We start from the raw sequence: 23,956 nt of genomic DNA, 5'->3' as shown, positions 1-23,956 counted from the left end.
GTACAACAACTTCTACTGGAACCACGAGTAACAGCTACCACTACACAACTACCACCACCACACGGGGTGAGGCTCAGTGTTGGTGACGAGCCCGTGACTACCACTACTAGTTCGGTAAAAATAATAATCTATATTTCAAGAGCCGCAATGCGCGTGAATACGAGAGACGGTGGGTTATTAATGAATGACGTCACGAAGCCGAGCCCTGCTCCGGCTGGAGGAGCTGCTTCTGAACGTCCCCTGACTTCAGCGTCCTTGAGTAAAGGGCCAAATATGAAACAGAAACAATAAGCTCGACGTTTGTATTGTGAACACACGGGCGCCACGGCGGCGAGGGGTTACCTCCTTCACCTGGTATACAGGATGTCGTGGGTTCGATCCCGAGCCTGTTGCCTCTATATTTGGAGTTTGCGTGTCTCTCTCCCTGTGGTCGCGTGGATTTTTTTTCCGGGTCCTTCGGGTTTCCCTCCAAACTTATAAACATTCAATCTTGATTTGAAGCTTTCGTGACTGCAGGGATCCATACCAGAGGTCGCAATCGGGTACCCGGCTACCCGTACCCGATACCCGGCCGGATATCGGGTACCCGTTTGCGACCCTGGTGCGGCCGGGCACGGGTAAGGAATCAAAACCCGTTTGCGACCTCTGATCCATACTCTTTGGTTCTTTCGGTAAAGTCACGTAGATAGAAATAAAATAATATAAAACAAATCACGACGTTTCGATCGCAACACAAGAGGTCGTCATCAGGCAAAGGAGTCAAGCCTCTAAAGGCGAACTGTTTGTCAAGGTTATTGGATGGGCGTAGCCGAAGTGCAATAACAACAGCAGAAGCACGGGCGGTGCACGAGTGCCAATAAACATTCGTTTTGACTATTTGGCTATTAAAAAAATCATTCAGCTATCATTTGTGGCCAGGTCGCTTCTGAAAAAAAAATGCTACATAGCTTAGTGAGCTTTATCTGGTAAAATAAAAAGTTTAGTTTAGATGAACAAATAAAAGCCTCGTTGTTTTACATTTCAGATGTTGAGTCAGGCGTTCTCTAAAACAGGTTCAATTGGATCCGTTGGGAGTTTGTGGCGCATCGCGGTCCGGCACCTTCTGCGTCCCAACAGAACCGCGAGGCACAATGCAGGAGCAGCGGGTTAAGTGGCTACATGTGCAGCCTGCTGAAGATCTTTAACGGTAATATCACCTCGTGCATACGAGAGCCAAGCTGGACGTCGGCCTCACCGCGCCATGGGACTTGATTTGTTCGCACGTTTCCCCGCCGCTCAATGCGGGCTGGAGAGGGATATTCATGATCGCCGTCCATTTAATTTTTCTGAAATATATTTTTTCCTGGCAATACATATTTATGAAATGAGAAACTCAATAATGAAAGTAATACATAGCCATCTTCCTCCTAAAATTAGATCATTTGATAAATGTTTCGTGGCAATTACATGGTGGGGATAGGCTCCCAACCAATGATAGAAAAAGGAATGTCCCAGACTGGAATGAATAACGAAATGCCCATATTATTCAACTAGTTCATAAAGCCTGTTTTTGCCAGGCAAAAGTTTTCAATAAATATAATAAGTAACCTATGATTTGTAAAAACATTTTTTATCTACGATCAAACACTAACTACTCCAAAAATGTATTTTCCTGCAATTTTTCTACTTGTTTCAACTTCTTTTATTTAAAGACGTACCTATAGGAAACTGCTCAATTTAAATATTCCGTTCTTTTTTATTAGAAAGAACAAAAAAAATACTTCATACTCTGTTGAGGGGAAGCTCCTATCTTTGACCATTTTTCAGGTTTGACCATCATAAAATGTATATGTTTTCGTTCAAATCCAAAATATATCAAAACAATTAAAGATTGAACAATGGTTCTCGCTTTATTTTTATTAGCGGTTTAATGCTCCATCAAACGAAAAAACCCGCAATCTAATATTTAGAACAGTTTCTAAATAACACCATACCAGCCATGTGTCTCTCGGTCTCAGATTTTTATTGTGTCCAAAAAGCTACCTATGTACGAAATTGTCAGCTTTCTACCTTGTTGGGAAGTACCCTGGGAGTTTTTGAGACGCAGACTAAGGTCTTTATAGATCAAGATGGGACCTTTTTGACAGTATCAAAATGATGACAAGAATAGGCTTTACCCTTTCTGGCAACAATACAGCAGTGTTATGATGTTCAAACATTCTAGATTTGAAGCTTTCGTGACTGCAAGGATTCATATTCTTAGGTTTTTTCGGTAAAGTCACGTAGGTAAAACATTAAAATTAATGAAAGTAAAATAAAATAAAAATCACGACGTTTCGGAGGCAACACAAGTCTCCGTCATCAGGTGGGACCGTCACAGCCAGATTTGCTGCATGTTTCACCTACTTGACTTTACCGAAAAAACCTAAGAATATGCGCAAACATATTCAAGCATTCCGTTTTCCCATTACAGTAAAGAGTCAATGGCCATTCCTTTTTCTGTAATGTATTTGTCCATCCCTTTTATGATCTCATAATTTTGATAGGTCACGGAATTATTGAATATTCGCTTAACTGCCAGCACAGACATACGCATTGTAGACCATGCATCTGCTTGCATTAAGACTTGGGGCAGGCTTATGTTGAGTAAACTACAGTCGAAGAACTTTAATTAATCTGTATTCGTACAAGCTTAAACGTGCGAAATACAATTCAGAAGGTAAGGGGAACTCATTGTGGCGATCATCGTTAAATGATCAAATTTGACAATCACCGCGAATAACGATACCGCAGCGAGCCGGGAGGGGGCAGTGCCGCCCGCCCGCCCGCCCGCCCTGGGCGCCGCAGCCTCTCTCTCCCGCAGCAGGTGGCGCGAGGGAGCAGCAGGTGGCGCGATGTCGCCGCGGAGAGTCGCTCGCACAGTCGGGCGCAGTGCGCAACCACCGTGCTCGATCCGCTCCTGGATGAAGGTCTCCTCCCCCCGCCCCCAAGCTTGTTGCCATTCTTCATGGTCCTGCGACACCACGAGCCATCCCGTTCCTGCATACGAACGGATCCCATCGCTCCGCTTTTGCTGCGGTCCTCTTTGGGGGCATCCTCTCTTTCGGCATCCATCGACCATCATCTCTCCTACCCAAACCCCCACAATCCACAAATGTTATTGCAAACCAATCGGGTTTGGCCCTGACATCACGGCTGCTGGGCGGTGGTCATGAGAGATTTGCTGAGGCTCTTCTAGGGAGGTTGCCAAATGCGCTTGGTGTGGCAAACAGCACTTTGTGTTTGGTGCGATATATCTGCATATATGCGAATTGTACCTGGTGACTTGTGTGTGACTGTTCACGGAGTTCTGCGAGGCTTAGGGCCGAGTGCGGATGTGGTGAGTTAGTCCCACCAAACTCCCGTCACAGTTGTCGTAAAAATGTCTTGCATCGAACAGAAACTGCGTTATCAGCTCCCTTCATTGGCACTGCCTCATAAAACAAAAACAAATCAAGGCAATAGTACGAGCAATGGCTGTTCTTCACATTTGAGACAAGACGGCAAACAAAACACACTTCTGGACATTACGAGTGGGGTCAAGTGGTCGTAAAGTCAAATAACGACCATCGTCAAAAAGGCTTCTCACTCAAACAAGTGCTGGGTGATGCTTCTCTCCATTAGTGGGCCTTAGTTTGTATTGGAAATTCCACTTTTCTATGGCAGGGTCTTATCATTCCACAGAACACTGGTGGCACTGACGGTTGTCACTCACGGTTGAGAGCGAGTGGTGGGCTGTTAATGGACAAGGCCGCGTACCCAGAGTGCAATGGACGTGTGTGGCGCGCATGCGCACGCACGCACGCGGATGACGGGTCACACGTGCAACATCGCTGACTGCCGCCCCCCATAGGCGAGGGCTTGAAGGTCACTGGCCGAGCTGACCGCTGCCGTTATGTCGCCGACGGTGGCGAAGCGTCCGGTGCGACATCGCAGCCAGGGTCCAGGTACTCGAGCAAAACGCCGCCGCCATCCCCGAGCCCCTCTCCCTCGCTCCCAGGGGCCGACAGCAGCGAGTCCACGAGGGCGTCCATGGGCCAGGCGCGCAGCGTCGCCACGTCGCACAGACGCAGCTTCTGCAGCGAGAGCGGCGCGGGTGGCGTCACGGTGACGTGACGTTCCAGTCCCGGCCACGGCTCAACATCGGAGGTTGTGATGTCCCCCGCCCCCCTTCACAAACCCACACTGACCAGTGTGGTGAAGTATTTGGCTAAACAACCCCCATGGTGTGAGAATCCCTTAATTTAGAAATCAATCTGGCACAAGCACCATGGCGACGTCGCTCACGCTTAGTAGTGGATGGAGGTACTGCTGCTGATGCTGCGGTGGTGGTGATGGTGGTGGTGCGCGAGCGATGTCTGTTATTTACACAAGAACGCAACACTGAGTCCCATGGCCGTTATTCAGGAAGATTCGGCATTGAGATGTTTGACCAAAGTATTTTTTTTTAAATAAGTATTTTACATGTCGCAGTACACAAAGAAAATCTGCCACACGTGAGTCGACACTCAAATGTCCTCACAAACAGGTTCATGAACACGTTTGCTGTGCTGCCATCTCCTGGCCAGAGCCCTGCAGCCTTGCAGATTTGTGAGTTTTTCAGCGCTTGACGATTCCCGCGTGATCCTAAGATGCACCTACAATCTCAACCGTGCGCCGCCATGTCTGCTCACAACACGGTAAAATGTAGCGTGCGGTCACACACGTGATTTAGTGCAGTGCCTGTGTGTAAACCGTGTGCGTGTGTAAACTGCGTACGTGTAAACAGTGCGTGTGAGTGATGCGTGTGTACCGCCTGTAGAAGCGTGTAAGTGCGAGATGCGTGTGCGCGACCACCTTGGCACTGGCGACGTGGTTGTTGTTGGGAAGGCGCGTGGCGCTGGCGACCCAGTCGACGACGCGTCCCACCGACCACGCGCGAGACACGAACACGGCACGCTCCTCCTCCTGCTGCTGCCCCTCAGAGACCCTCGCAGTGCGCGGCAACCGCACACGCAGGTACAGCCGCTCCTCCTGCAACCGCACAGCCGCACGCACAGACGTGAGCGCAGCGTGGTGGCTACAATACGTGCGGCACGGTGGAGTGTGACCAGGCGTGGAGTGGTTAAATTGGCACGGGATGGGTAAGCGTGCTGCGGTGGAGATAAATTACGACGAGATGTGGGTGGTTTGAGTGCAGAATGGTTAAGCTTGGGATGTTGTGTTGAGGTACAGTGCGGCGTGGTGTGGCGTGGTGCGGCGTGGTGTGGCGTGGTGTGGCGAGGCACTGCACGCCGTTGGGGTCCAGTGTGGCCCGGTGATGCGCACTGTCGTTGAGTGTGCACTGTGTGGTGGAGACGGCGCTTTGTGTGTTGTCTGGTCCCGCAGTATCGCGTCCAGCCATGGTGTCGTGCCGTGCAACAATGCGTGTCTCGTTGTGTCTTGTAGTTTCGTGCAATGTTGCCACATTGTGTTGTTGTGTCGCTTTGTTGCGATGTGTTGCGTTGTGCTGTGTCGTGTCACGGTGGCATGACCACGTTGCATCGTTGCGATGCGTCGTGTTGAGATGGGATGCGTTGGGAGTCCTGCTGTGGCCACCTTTTGTCGTGTTGGGCCAGGCCACGTTGTGACATCGTGTTGTGTCGTGTTGTGACGCGTGGCATTGCGTGGTCGTGCCTGAGGGATCCCCTGCTCCCCCACTGCCTGCTGCTTGGTCTTCATGAGCTGCACGCGCGCCGTCACGGCCGCACTCCGGGCCCCGCGCCTCCCCACGGCGGCTGCAGCCCCACGCCTCCCCTCTACACAGGGGAGGGAGAGACGCGTGGTGACCACCGCTCACGGCAGCAGAGAGAACACGTGACGTGTGGGAGTGCAGCCCATCTCCTACCTAGCATGGCCTCGAGAGGAAATGGGGTCATGTCGTACGTGAGGAGGCTCGTGAAGGACGCTACTGGGCAGTTGGTAGGCAGTTGCCCTCCAACAACAACGTATGGCAGAGAAGCGACGCTCACAACAATGAGTGGAACTTCAGGCAAATAAAACGTTGGCACAGTAGGCAGTAGGAGGCACAGGTGGTGGATCTGCCAGTCATCTCAGTCAGTCAACCCATCGCACCTGGGTCTGTCAAGTGACCTCCAGCCAACAGTAGGCCTTCGACACTTCACATGGCTTCAAAGTGCACCAAGCCTGGCACAAGCGCCCTGGTGACGTCACAATGACTCCACCCCTACAACTCCTAATCGGTGATGGGACAGTTGTGGAGAGAGTGGAGAGTTTCCCATACCTGGGCAGTGTGCTCATGACTGGCTCCAGTTTAACAGCAGAGGTCTCGCTCCGTATTAGTCGTGCGGCATTATATTTTCATCGGTTGCGTAACGCTGTGTGGAAGCTACCTGGTCTGTCGCTCCGCACGAAGCTTCAGGTCTTCTCGGCCACAGTCAAACCCTCCCTTCTCTACGCTTGCGAAACGTGGACCCCCCTAATGGAACATCTTCGCCGGTTAGAAACATTTAGGCTGGCCTGCCTATGATCCATCCTGGGTTGTGTGAGCGTGCGTGTGTGAGCGTGCGCGTGTGAGGGTGCGTGTGTGAGGGTGCGTGTGTGAGGGTGCGTGCGTGTGAGGGTGCGTGTGTGAGGGTGCGTGTGTGCGTGTGGTACCAGTGATGCCCCGCACCAGCTCCTGCGTGCGCTGCATGCGCGGCGCCGCCTCCTGGAGGTTCACGCACGCGTGGTCCACTTGGTGCCGGTGCCTGTGCCCGCACACGGAGACACGAGCATCCGCCGTGCGTACCCTTGTTGAGAGCGAGCGCCTATTCAGGTCAGCACGGCGCACAACCGCGCTCGTCTCCGTGGTGTCGATGTTTCATGTCCGCACTATGCTAGGTACGCTTTTAAGGCCAGGCTGACCTAGGGAGACTGGTTAAGATCATTTTGACTGTTGGCCAGGAATCGAACTCAGGTTTAAAGTACGGTGCGCTTACCACTTTGCAAGTGCTCTTTTTGCATGTGCATGAATACAAACATACAAAGAAAAGGATCCGCCGTATAGCCTTAAGAGACTGTTGGGGCAAGTGCTGTAAGTGAACACCTACGAAGGCGGGAACGGCACACGAAGGGGTGGGTGGTCAGCACCATGCCGGGCGTTTTGCTGGCCACCCATACACACCCAAGCACGGCGTACATGCACATGTACACACAAAGCTCTCGATTCTTTGCGTTGTCAAATCGCTCCTCGTGTTTTCCTAAGCCTAGGAAAGGTCGCTTCTTTTGCCCTGCTGCTCTTGCTTCAAGAAAGGTCTTCCGATAGTGTACACGTTTAACGCTCTCTCCTGCCGACTGACGTGAGATGGAAGACAACGGGGAGAGGGGCGGAGCTGCCCGGGAGCCGCGCGGTGCTGCTGGGACACACGGGAAGGCGCTGGGAGCGGCCGGGAAGCATGTAGAGACAGGGAGCGGCGGGGGAACTGGGCGAAGTGCAGAGAGAAATGGGGAGGAGTGAATCGACGCAGTGGGGTGGGGGAGGGTGGCACGGGAAGACGGGTATCGACGGCACGCACCTGAGGCACACCTGCAGGCTGCAGTGCGGACACAGCACGGGCAGCAGCTCCCGCGCCGGGCAGGCCGGCACGTGGCACGCGTAGCTCGTGGGGGCCCCCCAGGCGGGCGCCGCTCTCCCGGGAGTTGCCTGTGGGCGACGCGCCGACTCGGCGTTACTCTGAAACTCTCTTTACTTGAGGGGTGACCAAGTGGCTTGGGGGCTCATAATGGCCGTGTGTTTTTTAACATTATCGCCACAGTAGCGAGATGTTAACTACCTCTCTTGGAATACAGGTCGTGTATTCTCGATCCCAACCCTGACGCCTGTATATTTGGAGTTTGCGTGTCTCTCTCCCTGTGGTCAGGTGGATTTTTCTCCGGGTCCTTTGGTTTTTCCCTCCACATTTAGAAACAACGTGCATTCAGAGTATTTGTTTGGCTGCTTTAAAAGCCACTTCGTTGACCTATTATTTGTGGACAGGTCGCTTCTGAAAAAGAGTTAAATAGCTCAGTTGGCCTTACCTGGTAAAATACATTTTTTTGTTTTAGTTTGAACTATGTGACATCACTTTCACTTACGCGTTGAGCCAGTAGAGGTCGCGAGTGGTTTCGGTGTTGGCTTGGTTCTGAGCCCAGGTGCCCAGCCCTCTTCGTGTCACATAACCCTTCTCCATTGGGACAACCGAGCCGAGTTAGCGAGATGCCTTTGGGGTACACCGGTGGCATTTCCGCAAGTTATTTTGCCGTACTGAGCCGGAACTAAACCGTGCCATGGTGGCCTCACGAGACATCTCAATCTGCCTCAGAGGCCGGCAGGGGATAGGAGCGGGGAGAATGACGTGTACATTGTGTGGTGTCACGGCTCTGGGTTCCACGGTGAACAACCTGGACCTCCTGACCCGCGACAGCCCAGCTAGGCACGGCATCGGCATGGCTCCGATGTGCGAGTGGAAATGCGCTTGCGGTGTCAGATTTTCCTAGCAGGAATTTTGTGGAAATGTGAGCCAATGTGGTGGTGGGTGTAGAGTGCTTGTGAATGCGTTGTAGAGTGTTGTGTGTATTGGCGAACGTTCTGTGTAGTAGGTAAGGCTCCTCGGCGTTGGGCAACTCTGCTGCCGAGGCCTCACCTCTGTGCATGCGTGGTCGTCCTTGCCTCTGTGCTCCAAACTGTGGAAACACGGGGGGGGGGGGGTCACAAGTGTGACAAAGGTGAGCAGCAAGGTTCCGCAGCTAGCACCGTGCAAAAACGATATATTATATATATAATATATATATTCTCACCAATGAGACTCACCAGAACACCTTGGCACAGCCATTGCAGACGAACGGGAGGAAGTCTGCAACATAAATTCTCGGCGGAGTGAATTTTACTTTCAATGCAATTGCTTTCTTAAAGACCAGATAAGAGCCCGTTGAGTCCTGGAGTCATTTTCTCGGGAGACGTGGCAAAGAAATGCGTTGTAACAACAGGCTCTGAAGTGCAACAGATAAAACAGAATTAAACATCATAATAAAAAACAGTAAAAGGATCTAGATTGCTGCAAACTAAAGTTCACAATTAAGCATCATAACAGGATACTTCATAGCAGCACACTGGTTCACATGAATGTAGATATCAAGATGTAATAAATAATCTATATATATAAAATCGCAAATCTGTCTGTCTGTCTGTGTGTGTGTCTGTCTGTCTGTCTGTGTGTCGCCGGACCATACGCAGTTTCATTGGACGACCGGCGCGGACCACGGCGGTTGCTCCTGGCAACGGGTAGCGACGCATTCGCTGCGGGGTGGACGCCATTTTTAATTCCCGTAAAAAATATGCGCACGCATTAACACACGACTCTGAGGTAAATTCATCAAAGTTTCACGTCCTCTTCACTCCCCCCCCACCCCAATGTGTGCAATTACTATTATAGGGTCGGTAGATAATAAAATTATAGCGATTAGACAGTATTATTGTAGCGCGGGGGGGGGGGGGGGTAACGGCCCCAGTACCCAGCCTCAGCCGGGTGGGTAATTTAGGTGAGGCCGGAGGCTCTGCACGGTACTAGGCCTCGACACCCCACCACACTATAGGCCGTACATATTACTGCACAGCGGCCGAGGAGATCGTGGCTGGGGGGGGGGGGCAGGGGTAGCAGCCCATCTATATATATAAAATCGCAAATCTGTCTGTCTGTCTGTGTGTGTGTCTGTCTGTCTGTCTGTGTGTCGCCGGACCATACGCAGTTTCATTGGACGACCGGCGCGGACCACGGCGGTTGCTCCTGGCAACGGGTAGCGACGCATTCGCTGCGGGGTGGACGCCATTTTTAATTCCCGTTAAAAATATGCGCACGCATTAACACGCAACTCTGAGGTAAATTCATCAAAGTTTCACGTCCTCTTCACTCCCCCCCCCCCACCCCAATGTGTGCAATTACTATTATAGGGTCGGTAGATAATAAAATTATAGCGATTAGACAGTATTATTGTAGCGCGGGGGGGGGGGGGGGTAACGGCACCAGTACCCAGCCTCAGCCGAGTGGGCAATCTAGGCGAGGCCGGAGGCTCTGCACGGTACTAGGCCTCGACACCCCACCCGTGTCAAGTGACGACTTTGTGGTATAAACTCGATATACCCAGCGTTGCCCGGGGGGAAAATACATTTAAAATCTTCTGAAAACTTTCAAACATTACATACCAATGAAAAAACAACTGTGTAATTACTTTTAAACCCGACGCGCCAAGAATCGATTCTTTAAATGTTGACTGTACAAATAGTCATTAAGCTGGGTGAGCGTACTGGCAGTCTATAATGTAGACTGTAGCCTGGTTATTAAGCTGGGTGGGTGTACTGGCAGTCTATAATGTAGACTGTAGCCTGGTTATTAAGTAAAGTGAGTCAATTTGTAACACGTAGGCTTTCACGACCATTATTCATAAACAACGTTATTGGGTTTAGATCGCCTTATTTATTAATGTGTTGTAACCCTCCACCACCCGACACGGCCAATCAGTAAAAAAGTGTCACGTTGATAAAAGACTAATAGTTCACTGCTTTAGCCCACCGGTGTGTTGAAGCGTGAAACCACAACAATTACCATTTCAGAGTATGACGTTTCGCTGATGCTGGATGCAATTGAAGTATTGGAAATGACGGCAGGAAACTCCTTGACGGGTAACACACTTTTTATTAAATCTTGACTTGTCACGATACAACGTGTGGTCTCTATTCTTCTGACTGCACACTTCACTTAGCTCGTGTAGACTCTCTGCCTCTGGCTACACTCTTCACTTAGCTCGTGTAGACTCTCTGCCTCTGGCTACACTCTTCACTTAGCTTGTGTAGACTCTACGCCTCTGGCTACACTCTTCACTTAGCTCGTGTAGACTCTGTGCCTCTGGCTACACACTCATCACTCGTCTCGTGTAGACCCTATGCCTCTGGCTACACACACATCACTCGCCTCGTGTAGACCCTATGCCTCTGGCTACACACTCTTCACTTAGCTCGTGTAGACTCTGTGCCTCTGGCTACACACTCATCACTCGTCTCGTGTAGACCCTATGCCTCTGGCTACACACACATCACTCGCCTCGTGTAGACCCTATGCCTCTGGCTACACACACTGCATGCTCACACTGCATGCTCACCCTACACTCCGCCTCTGGGTTACACAGAGTCCCGGTCCCCACAGGACAGCGGGACTGGGTACCGCAGGGCCCTATCTCTTCCTCTCCGTCTTCAGTCTTCGCTGGTTACACTCTCCCCTTACGCCTGTGTGCATCACCTTATATAGTCCCTCCTCACGGGAGACGGAGCGGATGCGGACCTCGACGTGAGCATCGCTCCTTAGTGAACCAATCACGACGCGCTATCTCTACGATCCGTTTTCCCCCAGCGCGTGTTTCCACTCCCCAACCAATCACGCCGCGCTGCCACCCGATCACTCCCCTCCAGCGCGTCACCGGCACACAGCCAATCAGCACCACATAACCCACGACCCCGCGCTGACCCCTGATCCTTCACCGTCAGCGCGCGTCACCACACACACAGCCAATCACTACGCGCTGGCACCCGATCGCTACCCCAGCGCGTATCACCACTACATCACCCCCTCCCACATAGCTCGCAGCCGGCCCGGCTGCTAACCAACAACATCACACAACGTTAACACAACAAAACCCCCACCCCCCAGTGTGCCCCGTAACGCAACAACAACAACACAACAGCAACCTATGTACAATTTGACAACTAACACAAGAAAAGTCAACAATAACACACACAACACCTCGATAAGAAGCTATATACAGCCCGACGAACAACACAATAAAAGCGATTTCCAGAAAATGAACGCGCCCAGCGTCTCTGTGACTAAACGCAGTGACGAGGCGCTCCAGCTTCCTCGACTCCTCACATGGTAGGTCATAAAAAGTAGCGCGACCTGGCGCGAGTCCGTCTGGCCGGTCCGTCATATGGGACGGGACGCTGACGACCGTCCGGTGGTTCCGGCTGCTCTAGACGGCGCGGATCAGGCCTGAAAGGACCGGCCCCGCCGCGAAGATCCGGCCGCCGGTGGTCGGCAGCTGTCAGTTCCGAGACACCTGGGAGGAGATCAGGCGGAAACATGTGAGGATCAGGCAGAGACATTTTCCCCTTTGGGTCGTCGGTCACGTCACATGCTCGGCCCTCACGACACAAGGGGAGGCCATATGGAGGCGAGAACGGTTTCAGTCGGGAGGGGTGGACGTACCACCGTCGCTTTCCCCATTTTATCTGAACGCACTGGGGGCGTGCAACACGCACGACCTCCACGGGTCCCCGCCATGGCTTCAACAATTTAGGCGACGTAGCCAAAGGTGCCTGAGGGCAATGCAGCCAGGCCCTGTCACCTGGTTTCCAGTCGTGCACGGACACCTTTCGTGCACGCAACCGCTCGTTAGCAATTTGGCGAGCCCGCGAATTAAGCCGTGCGGCCTCCCTTGCCTCTGTCAGCTTATGAATATTAAATTTAATATGTTCTGCCAATTTAGAATTAGTTCGTGGTGCGGACAGGCCAAGCTGCGTTTCCATGGACGGGTCGGCTTCCCGACCGTACATCAGATAGAATGGGGAAAACCCCGTCGCTGCATGGGGGGCCATTCTATACGCGGCGAGGACCCCCGGGACCTGCAGGTCCCAATCAACATGTGCCTCACACACCCGCTGGCACAGCATAGAAGTCAAGGTCTTGTGGAGTCTCTCCACCATCCCGTCCGTCTGCGGGTGGTACGGGGAGGTACGCACCTTCTTAGTACCCAACAGATCGCACACCTCTTGCAGCAATTTACTTGAAAAATGTTTCCCTTGGTCGGTCAGCAAGCGTTCGGGAGCCCCCTTGTCCAGGACGTAGCCCTGGACAAAGGCGTCCGTCACAGCCGCCGCCGACTGGTTGGCGAGTGGCCACGCCATAGGCCACCGGGTAAAATATTCGACCCCCACCAACAGGTACTTATTACCCCTAGGCGTGACTGGAAAGGGCCCCAGAATATCGAGCGCAACGAGCTCGTTAGTGCACGAGACTTGAATAGATTGCAGCGGTGGATTAGCTGCCACGGGCGGTGGTTTTCGCCTGGCGCACTCAACGCATCCCTTCAGAATATTTACCACGTCGCTCCCCATTCCCGGCCAATAATAGTCACGCTGAAGCAGGGCAAGCGTTTTGTTTACTCCCAAATGCAAGAGGCGTTCGTGTGCGGCCAAAACAACTTTCCCCCTCACAGCAGAAGGCACCACAAGTGCATGCCACCGGGACAAACTGTCCCATCTCATTAACATGCCTTGTTTAAGTACGTAGGAGCCAGTTCGCTCCTGGTCCTCTTTGGGACCCCCCACCCTGCGGCGCAATGCTAGCAGGGAGCTGTCCGCCATTTGGAGACGGCCCCACTCACTCAGCGACAGTGAGAGCAGCGAGTCCTGACCCTGAGAGGTAGCGGGGACATCCCCGATTGGTGCGCCCGCGGTCGCAGCCAATGCCCCCATCTCTTCCACAACCGGCGGTTTACAGCGCGCCGATCCCGATAGACACGCACATTTCTGACAAGGCAACAATCGCGACAGGGCATCGGCATTTGTGTGTCGCAACCCCTTACGGTATGTAGTCGTGAACTGATAGTCCTGGAGGACTTCCAACCACCGTGACAATTGGCCCGAGGGTTGGGCGACCCTCAATGAATACTGTAGCGCCGCGTGGTCCGTCCGGACCGTAAAGTGACGACCATAGAGATACGGTCTGAACTGTTGTACAAAAAAAACAATGGCAAGCAGTTCGCGACGGGTGACGCAGTAGCGCTGCTCCGCCGGAGACAACACCCTGCTACCATAAGCGACCACCCTTTCGACTCCCCCAACGACTTGGGATAGTACCCCCCCAATGCCCGTGTTGCTAGCATCCGTATCTAGCAAGAAGGGACTCGCAAAATCCGGATAGCGCAAGGGTGGGGCACCCACCAAGGCGTCCCGGAGGGAGCAGAACGCGGCCTCCTCCTCCGGTCCCCATCGGAACTTCACCCCTTTCGCCGTTAGAGCGTGCAAGGGTTTTGCAATAGTGGCGAAGTGCTCAACGAATCGGCGGTAATACGAAGCAAAACCGATGAAACTGCGCACGTCCGAAACTGACGTGGGTGTCGGCCATGAACTGACACAGTCCGTCTTCGCGGGATCGGTAGAGATCCCCGAAGAGTCGACAATGTGACCCAAGTATCTAACGGACTTATGAAAAAGGTGGCATTTGGCCGGTTTAAATTTTAATTTAGCCGATCGCATTCGTAAGAACACCCCTCTCAATCGCTGGAGGTGTTCCTCAAATGTTTTACTGAAAACAATGACATCGTCAAGGTAAATCAAGCACGTATCCCATTGCAAGCCCGACAAAACCAACTCCATAAGGCGCTGAAACGTCGCTGGAGAGGAGTGAAGTCCCATGGGTAACCGGTTAAACTGGAACAGGCCCCCTGGAGTCCGAAATACTGTCTTAGGTTTAGACTCTTCGTCGAGTGGCAACTGCCAGAATCCCGATAATAAATCAAGAGTCGAAAAATATCGCGCACCAGACAATGCATCGAGGGAACGGATACGCGTCAGCCACAGAGATCTTATTCAGGCGACGGAAATCTACGCAAAATCGCAAGGACCCGTCCTGCTTCTTAACCAGCACAATAGGTGCTCCCCAAGGACTGGAGGAAGGCGAAATAATGTCGGCTTCAAGCATATCGTTAACGGCCGACTGAACATGTTCCTTCTCAGCAGGACTCAGTCGGAAGGGATTTAGCCTGACCGGTGCCGCATCGCCCGTGTCAATGTGGTGGCGTAACAAATCCGTGCACCCAATGTCATACTTATGTTTACTGAACACATCAGAAAATTCCATTAGCAACTCGCGCAGCGCACCCAACTGCACCGCTGACAAATCGTCCGAGCCCGCGCACAGCGAATGGACCCATTCAAGGTCCTCCCTCGGTTCAATGTTCTGCGTGGGGCTCGGATCAACCTGCGCAACCAGCCGCTCATCCGCAGGGACCCGTGCCGCGTGAGCCAGCACGGTGCCCTGCTGAATGATGGCTGGCCGCGACCCAGCGTTTAAAACCATCACAAACGGATCCTTGTCAGCCCGAACCAAAGTGTGAGCCACCGACAAATCGACCCCCCCGACAGCCCTGTTAGAAGGACCCAAAAGCATGCCTTGTTCCGAAGTCCCCCCCACCCATGGTTTCCGCAACCGGAGGGGAATTAACATCTGTGAACCCGGGGGCACGTGCACGGTCTGTGTCGCCAACGCTTGTATCGTAGCGCACGCCGTCCGAATCTCAGTAGGGTTCGTCAAAAATGAAATACGGCGACCCGATGGTAGTTCAATGCAACGCTGATCGATGAGAATTTTAATGGGCATCTTAGCCAAAAAATCAGTGCCCAATAGACAAGGAACCGCCAAAGAAGACGAAACGAAAACGGGTCCCGACAATTTGATATCTCCAATGCAAATGGACGCCTTAATCTGACCGATAATGCCCAACGATCCCCCATTAGCGGCGTAAAATGGCACATCCACTGGGAGCAGCGGACGGCATTGGACGGGGAGAATGTTGTAAATGAGGTCCGATATAATAGTCGCCGACGCCCCCGTGTCCACTAACACCCTGACCTCGACCCCATCAATAGATCCCGTAACGACGGATGAACCCGCTGAAGCAGCCACAATTCTGTGCCCCAACTCCGACCATTCAATGTCTCCCCGGTCCCGGCCGAACCCCCCTCGCCGAACCGAATCCCCGAACCCTAACCGGCCCTCCTCCGCCGCCCCGCGACGGCCCATGCGTGTCGAGTATGTGGGCCGAGCATGCGAGGTGCCGCGACTTGCCGGGGTTTGTAGGGATGACTTGGGGCCTTGGTCGTCATCCAGCCGAGATCCCATGGCGCGCTGACGTGGAGCGCGGCAACCGGACGCCACGTGGCCCCGGAGGCCGCAGTTATAACACGTGATGAGGGTCGTCGGAGATCTCGGTTGCTCCAGCTTGCGGGCCGATCGCAGAGGCGAACGACCCCCCGACCTCCAGTCCCCTGGTCGTCCCGCGGTGAACGCCTCCTCTCGTGGGCTGACGACTTGGGGTTCGGTGATCACCGGACCCGGAGCTGAGGCCACGGCAGCGTTGCAGACGACCCCCTGTTTGCGTTGAAGGACCTCGTGCGCTTGTATACTCGTAGCGACCCGCAAGGAAGAAATATCGATCTCGTCGGCCGTGTTGATGGGGACCCCCAGGTCCTGCGCCAACTTAAGCAGCTGCTCCAAAACCATCGCATTCTGGCCCTCCTCGTCCATACGAGGGAATGCGGCATCGCCGAGAGCCAGCAACGCCGTGCGATAGGCGAGCGCGGTCTCCGTGTCCGCCTTCCGCCTTGCATAAAAATGATGGCGACACGCCGAGGGAGGTCCGTAGACCTTGGCCATGAGACCCAGCGCTGCCTTAAGCGTGGAGCAGTCCGACCTCCGTGCTGACATGAAGGCCGCGAGCGCGTTGTCGTCCAACATGGCAGGCAGTGCCCGCAGCGCCGTAGCGTCGGACCAGGTGGACATCTCCTGATGCGCCAAAAACCTGCGCTGAAATTGGCCCCAGTCCCCGCCTTCCGCCTTGAAGGCTGACAATGCGGGAAGGCGCTGTTGAAAAATGAAGTCGTCCTCTGCCTCGTGGTTCCTTTCCGCCGCCCCGTCGGTGTGTAAGATGGCGGCCCCAGTGGCGGGTGTCTGATGGCGGTCCGCAGCGCGCGTTGATGACGTAAGAGGGCGCGCTTGGAGAACCGCCGCCACGTGGCGGTCGCCGTTCCCGCCAAAAGTCGGCGCAGATGAAATGGCGGGAATCGCCAAGTCATTTTGGCGGGAATCTGCGGGGCGACCCTGTAGAATGTCCGCCGCCGTCCCCGCTCCAGCCAACGAGCTGATTTCCGCCAGGATGGACGCGGCGGCGAGCAGCAGCTCCGCCAGACGGGAGTGCGCCTCGCGGAGCACGGCATCGGTCCCCGGTCGCTCATCCGGCGCCGTCGGCGGATCTTGCAGCGTGGGCCATTCTTCGTCCTCGCCCCCCGATGGCAGCTGGCCCGAGTCGTCAAGGTTATCCTCGTGGTCAATCCCGTGGGTCCGACGGGTCTTCCTTGTATCCATGCTTGGAAGACTGTTTCACTTCTGACGCCAGTTGAAGTATTGGAAATGACGGCAGGAAACTCCTTGACGGGTAACACACTTTTTATTCAATCTTGACTTGTCACGATACAACGTGTGGTCTCTATTCTTCTGACTGCACACTTCACTTAGCTCGTGTAGACTCTCTGCCTCTGGCTACACTCTTCACTTAGCTCGTGTAGACTCTCTGCCTCTGGCTACACTCTTCACTTAGCTTGTGTAGACTCTATGCCTCTGGCTACACTCTTCACTTAGCTCGTGTAGACTCTGTGCCTCTGGCTACACACTCATCACTCGTCTCGTGTAGACCCTATGCCTCTGGCTACACACACATCACTCGCCTCGTGTAGACCCTATGCCTCTGGCTACACACACTGCATGCTCACACTGCATGCTCACCCTACACTCCGCCTCTGGGTTACACAGAGTCCCGGTCCCCACAGGACAGCGGGACTGGGTACCGCAGGGCCCTATCTCTTCCTCTCCGTCTTCAGTCTTCGCTGGTTACACTCTCCCCTTACGCCTGTGTGCATCACCTTATATAGTCCCTCCACACGGGAGACGGAGCGGATGCGGACCTCGACGTGAGCATCGCTCCTTAGTGAACCAATCACGACGCGCTATCTCTACGATCCGTTTTCCCCCAGCGCGTGTTTCCACTCCCCAACCAATCACGCCGCGCTGCCACCCGATCACTCCCTCTCCAGCGCGTCACCGGCACACAGCCAATCAGCACCACATAACCCACGACCCCGCGCTGACCCCTGATCCTTCACCGTCAGCGCGCGTCACCACACACACAGCCAATCACTACGCGCTAGCACCCGATCGCTACCCCAGCGCGTATCACCACTACATAATTACCAGCGAAACGTCGTACTCAAAAATTGTCTGTCCGTCTGTGTACGCTCGCTTGCGAGGGATTTGCCGGGAGGCACGTCCCGTGCCCCGCGATGGGAATAGGCATGACAGTTTTTTTATCCGTCACCTTTAAAGTGGTTTAATGATCGATTTAGTGTTATTCAACTTTATTTATTTATTTCATCTGTGTATATATGTAAGGTTATTAAGAAATATTTTTTCACCCGGGCAACGCCGGGTACTTCTGCTAGTCTGTGTATATATGTAAGGTTATTAAGAAATATATTTTTCACCCGGGCAACGCCGGGTACTTCTGCTAGTCTATATATATAAAATCGCAAATCTGTCTGTCTGTCTGTGTGTCTGTCTGTCTGTGTGTCGCCGGACCATACGCAGTTTCATTGGACGACCGGCGCGGACCACGGCGGTTGCTCCTGGCAACGGGTAGCGACGCATTCGCTGCGGGGTGGACGCCATTTTTAATACCCGTTAAAAATATACGCATGCATTAACACGCGACTCTGAGGTAAATTCATCAAAGTTTCACGTCCTCTTCACTCCCACCCCAATGTGTGCAATTACTATTATAGGGTCGGTAGATAATAAAATTATAGCGATTAGACAGTATTATTGTAGCGCGGGGGGGGGGGGGTAACGTCCCCAGTACCCAGCCTCAGCCGGTTGGGCAATCTAGGCGAGGCCGGAGGCTCTGCACGGTACTAGACCTCGACACCCCACCCGTGTCAAGTGACGACTTTGTGGTATAAATCTTAATTTTAGAACTTTCGTGACTGCAGGAATTATTATTTGTTTCTTTCGGTTAAGTCACGTCTAAAGATAAAATAATAAATTAAATAATAGAATACGACGTTTCGATTGCAACACAAGCAATCATCATCAGGTATAATGAAATAGCGACATAAAATCTAACCAGAAAACTATAGACAGACATATTAGCAGACAGATATCACCAAGATACATAGCGAGAGCAACACAGGTAACAGAGAGGGGTGATTGTCTCTGTGTGGTGGCCTTAAATAGACAGAGGGGGGGGCGGAGGCAGAGAGAGGGAGGAGGGTTAGAGAAAAAATTAGCATATCAATGAGTGGTCAACAGACGTGGTGCTGCGAATGCGATGGCACGGCAAGCAAGCCTGAAAATCAGAAGGACACACTAAAATTAAATAACCTAGTAAAATATCGAAATGTAATGTAATACAACACAGAGGGTCGGTCAACACACAATTAACGCATAGCCTGGTTGATTACGTATTTCAAAGATTGCTAAGTTAGAATTTAAGTGTGAACAATCTAAAGAGAGGACACAGGCAGAGAAAACAAGTCGCCAGAGAGAGAGAAAAAAGATAAGCTTAAAACTTCCCCGTAGAAGTGGTTCAATCTTAATTTTAGAACTTTCGTGACTGCAGGAATTATTATTTGTTTCTTTCGGTTAAGTCACGTCTAAAGATAAAATAATAAATTAAATAATAGAATACGACGTTTCGATTGCAACACAAGCAATCATCATCAGGTATAATGAAATAGCGACATAAATTCTAACCAGAAAACTATAGACAGACATATTAGCAGACAGATATCACCAAGATACATAGCGAGAGCAACACAGGTAACAGAGAGGGGTGATTGTCTCTGTGTGGTGGCCTTAAATAGACAGAGGGGGGGGCGGATATACCCAGCGTTGCCCGGGGGGAAAATACATTTAAAATCTTCTGAAAACTTTCAAACATTACATACCAATGAAAAAACAACTGTGTAATTACTTTTAAACCCGACGCGCCAAGAATCGATTCTTTAAATGTTGACTGTACAAATAGTCATTAAGCTGGGTGAGCGTACTGGCAGTCTATAATGTAGACTGTAGCCTGGTTATTAAGCTGGGTGGGTGTACTGGCAGTCTATAATGTAGACTGTAGCCTGGTTATTAAGTAAAGTGAGTCAATTTGTAACACGTAGGCTTTCGCGACCATTATTCATAAACAACGTTATTGGGTTTAGATCGCCTTATTTATTAATGTGTTGTAACCCTCCACCATCCGACACGGCCAATCAGTAAAAAAGTGTCACGTTGATAAAAGACTAATAGTTCACTGCTTTAGCCCACCGGTGTGTTGAAGCGTGAAACCACAACAATTACCATTTCAGAGTACGACGTTTCGCTGATGCTGGATGCAATTACCAGCGAAACGTCGTACTCAAAAATTGTCTGTCCGTCTGTGTACGCTCGCTTGCGAGGGATTTGCCGGGAGGCACGTCCCGTGCCCCGCGATGGGAATAGGCATGACAGTTTTTTTATCCGTCACCTTTAAAGTGGTTTAATGATCGATTTAGTGTTATTCAACTTTATTTATTTATTTCATCTGTGTATATATGTAAGGTTATTAAGAAATATTTTTTTACCCGGGCAACGCCGGGTACTTCTGCTAGTCTGTGTATATATGTAAGGTTATTAAGAAATATATTTTTCACCCGGGCAACGCCGGGTACTTCTGCTAGTCTATATATATAAAATCGCAAATCTGTCTGTCTGTCTGTGTGTGTGTCTGTCTGTCTGTGTGTCGCCGGACCATACGCAGTTTCATTGGACGACCGGCGCGGACCACGGCGGTTGCTCCTGGCAACGGGTAGCGACGCATTCGCTGCGGGGTGGACGCCATTTTTAATTCCCGTTAAAAATATGCGCATGCATTAACACGCGCCTCTGAGGTAAATTCATCAAAGTTTCACGTCCTCTTCACTCCCCCCCCACCCCAATGTGTGCAATTACTATTATAGGGTCGGTAGATAATAAAATTATTGTAGCGCGGGGGGGGGGGGGGGGTAACGGCCCCAGTACACAGCCTCAGCCGGGTGGGCAATCTAGGCGAGGCCGGAGGCTCTGCACGGCACTAGGCCGCGACACCCCACCCGTGTCAAGCGACGACTTTGTGGTATAAACTCGATATACCCAGCGTTGCCCGGGGGGAAAATACATTTAAAATCTTCTGAAAACTTTCAAACATTACATAACAATGAAATCTGTGTATACATGTAAGGTTATTAAGAAACATATTTTTCACCCGGGCAACGCCGGGTACTTCTGCTAGTAGTCTGTAAAGCACTGACATGTTAAACTACGTGATTAAACATTATTTCTTATTTTACCAGGTAAGGCCTACTAAGCTATTTAGCTCTTTTTCAGAAGCATCGTGTTTACGTCGTAAAACTAACAGCACATCAACACACAGCCTGTGGCTGGTGGTTCAATGCAGAGGCGATACAGCAGGTGCATGCGTGACGGGGGGGGGATTCTCGAATTTGTTATTGCGGAGCCTTGGTACAAGTTTACAGATTAAAATGCTTTTTCTTCTTCAGCCCAGTAAATGGGTGAGGCTCCAGTGGGGATAAATTCATAAACACTTGAAAAACTAAAAATTGTGCAATACATGCTTGACCTGAAAATATAAAGCAGGAGAAAAGTGATCAAGTATGATCTTAGAGAAGACTGATCGATGAAAGAGACATGGCCTGCTTATTTTAGATATCTTTGAGAAAACTCAGAAAATTACAGCAATTGCATGATTGGCATAACAGTGAAACCAATAAGGTATTGTAAAAAAGACAAAACATTTCTGAAAACAAAATCTATCTATGCAAATTACAGTCAGACGCGGTTCTAGACATATTCATCCGGTAATTATGGAAAGTAATGTTGTCAACGTTTTCTTCAGTATCTGTGACAGGAATGTAACGGATTCAGGGGACCGTGGCTGCCAGGATCACCACCGAGGTGTGTAGGAGGCTCAACCCCATCCCTGTCCACCCAGACGCTTCACCCTGCATTCTAGTCCAGGGAAACTCAGTTTGCAGGTCCATACGGCATACAGCCGGTTCAATATGTGCAAAAAATGTCTATTTGTTTGTGCTTCTCCCTTGTGATGGGACTTTGCAGGATGAACGTTGAGATTTATAAGGGGCAAGGGGTGATCAATACGGTCTGAATTGTTCTGGAATAAGGTAGGCAGCAGTGACAAGGGGTTGACAGGTGTGGGACTCGGACACATGGAGGGGCAACCTCCCTGAAGCACCCCAGATGCCGCACGCGACATCCTGCTACTTATATTCCTATAAGGGACCGTCCACATAAATGACGTCACGCGATTTTGGACGATTTTTGACCCCCCCCCTTCGTCACACGGCGTCACAAAAAGTCAGACCCCCACTCAAATATGACGTCACAAAGCTCTGCCCCCCCCCCCAAATAAAACATGCTTCAAATCGCTTTAAACTATTGTCATTGTAGTGTATTTCATGTGCCGTTGCACTCTGATGTTGTAGGGGAAAACATTTATTAAAAAGTCTATTTAATTAAGTAGAACATATTTTTGGTTCTTTCGGTAAAGTCACGTAGAAGGGAAATAATACAATTTAAGTAGAACGTGTTGTCTATATTTATTTAAAGTTATTTATTTAAAGTTGCGCATTTTGATGTGACGTCACATTTCTCAAACCCCCCCCCCTCCCCCGTCACAAATGTCTGACCCCCCCCTCCCCCCCTAGGTGCGTGACGTCATTTATGGACGGCCCCTAACGTTATTTTCACCTGGGCACGTGTTTCAGGTGCGTCTTCCTCTCCGGCGCGAATGGGCAAACTCAATGAAAGCTATTGTTATTTTACCAGGTCCACTGAGCTACGTAGCTCTTTCTAAGACGCTACCTGGCCACAGATGATAGCTCAACGAAGTGGCTCATCGTGTGGACATTGATCGCAGCCAAATCCTCTAAACGCGTGATGTTGATTCTAAATGTGGAGGGAAAAACTGGAGGACCCGGAGAGAAACCCACGCGACCACGGAGAGAGACACGCCAACTCCAAACACGCGGCAGCAGCAGCAGCGTCAGGGTCGAGCTGGAACCCACGTGGGGCTCCTCCTGCTGCTGCCGCTGCCGCGTGCCAGGCGAGGAGGGAGTTGACGTCTCCTGTAGCCTCCAACCTGCCCTGCCCCACGCCAGCATTTGGTGTGAAAGCAAATCGGCTGCAATTTATCTACTGAACTGATGCAATTTGGAAATGACTCGTTGGTTCTTTCGGTAAAGTCACGTAAAAATAAAATAGATCACGACGTTTCGATTGCAACACCAGCAACCGTCATCAGGTGAGAACTGTATGTAAATTCAAGCTCGGAGAGAGACATACACAGAGATAGACAAACACACAGAGACACACGCAGAGAGATACAGAGAGAGAGAGAGCGAAACACAGAGACAGACCGAGAGAGACATACGCAGAGAGAGAGACATACACAGAGAGAGAGACATAGAGGTGAGACACAGAGACACACGCAGAGAGACACACACAGAGACATAAAAACAACAAATCAAGATTGAATTTGGAAATGATATATATTTTTCGTGAATTGCTTATCTTTCCCCTATATTTTCACTCCTTTCGCTTTTTAAATTTGCTGTAACTTGCTGACCCACCCCAACTGGACGTCTGTAGAAAAGAGCTTCATAGCTCATCGGATTCCTCCTCCAGGATGAATGTACACGACACATTCCGAACTGGGTGTCGCTGGCCGAGGCTTGGGCGAGGCAGCACGGCCGCCATCTTACATGGGGACGCGGCGATGACGTCACCGTACCACAGGTGGTACCCCTTACCAACATGGCTGCCGGATGACAAATTATTGGACATTATGAAACAACGAAGCCGTTTCCGCACCGTTAGCACAAATGTTTGTTCAGTAACGGAGTCCATCGCAACAACGCGGGCAAAGGAGCCCGCCTCACCCGAGTATGCCGAGCCCTACCGAGCTGCCCGCAGTGCTCAACCGCGCAGTGACGTCCCACGTCTAATTCGGCCATCTTGCG

The 23,956-nt window shown here is 51.5% G+C and overlaps 1 protein-coding gene and 1 long non-coding RNA gene across 7 annotated transcripts; one reads left to right on the top strand and one right to left on the bottom strand.

Moving 5' to 3' along the window:
* Positions 1–1,967: 1,967 nt before the first annotated feature.
* Positions 1,968–23,950, bottom strand: ZFAND1 (zinc finger AN1-type containing 1). Of its 4 annotated transcripts, XM_078875825.1 has the most exons (9): positions 23,896–23,950; positions 8,828–8,870; positions 8,661–8,700; positions 7,554–7,681; positions 6,655–6,746; positions 5,674–5,795; positions 4,855–5,031; positions 3,904–4,094; positions 1,968–3,018 (listed from the first exon to the last, which is right to left on the bottom strand). In XM_078875825.1, exons 1-8 carry the CDS (start codon positions 23,948–23,950, stop codon positions 3,912–3,914), a joined length of 840 nt encoding a protein of 279 aa, XP_078731951.1. In that variant the 3' UTR covers positions 1,968–3,018; positions 3,904–3,911. The 4 variants fall into 4 exon arrangements, with proteins under 4 accessions (XP_078731951.1, XP_078731950.1, XP_078731954.1 ...); XM_078875824.1 differs by having other exon boundaries at positions 1,970–4,094; XM_078875828.1 differs by having other exon boundaries at positions 1,970–4,094; positions 8,815–8,870; positions 23,896–23,947.
* Positions 9,045–22,330, top strand: LOC144946715 (uncharacterized). Of its 3 annotated transcripts, XR_013639937.1 has the most exons (5): positions 9,045–9,892; positions 10,625–10,693; positions 18,483–18,612; positions 20,680–20,809; positions 21,814–22,330. It is a non-coding gene; the product is annotated as an uncharacterized LOC144946715 (long non-coding RNA). The 3 variants fall into 3 exon arrangements; XR_013639935.1 differs by having other exon boundaries at positions 20,680–22,330; XR_013639936.1 differs by lacking the exon at positions 10,625–10,693 and having other exon boundaries at positions 20,680–22,330.
* Positions 23,951–23,956: the final 6 nt, after the last annotated feature.

The sequence above is a fragment of the Lampetra fluviatilis genome, chromosome 42, assembly GCF_964198595.1.
Source record: "Lampetra fluviatilis chromosome 42, kcLamFluv1.1, whole genome shotgun sequence".
Classification (NCBI taxonomy): Eukaryota; Metazoa; Chordata; class Hyperoartia; order Petromyzontiformes; family Petromyzontidae; genus Lampetra; species Lampetra fluviatilis.
The sequence above is the reverse complement of the archived record's forward strand: the minus strand, read 5'-3'. Positions and strand labels throughout refer to the sequence as shown.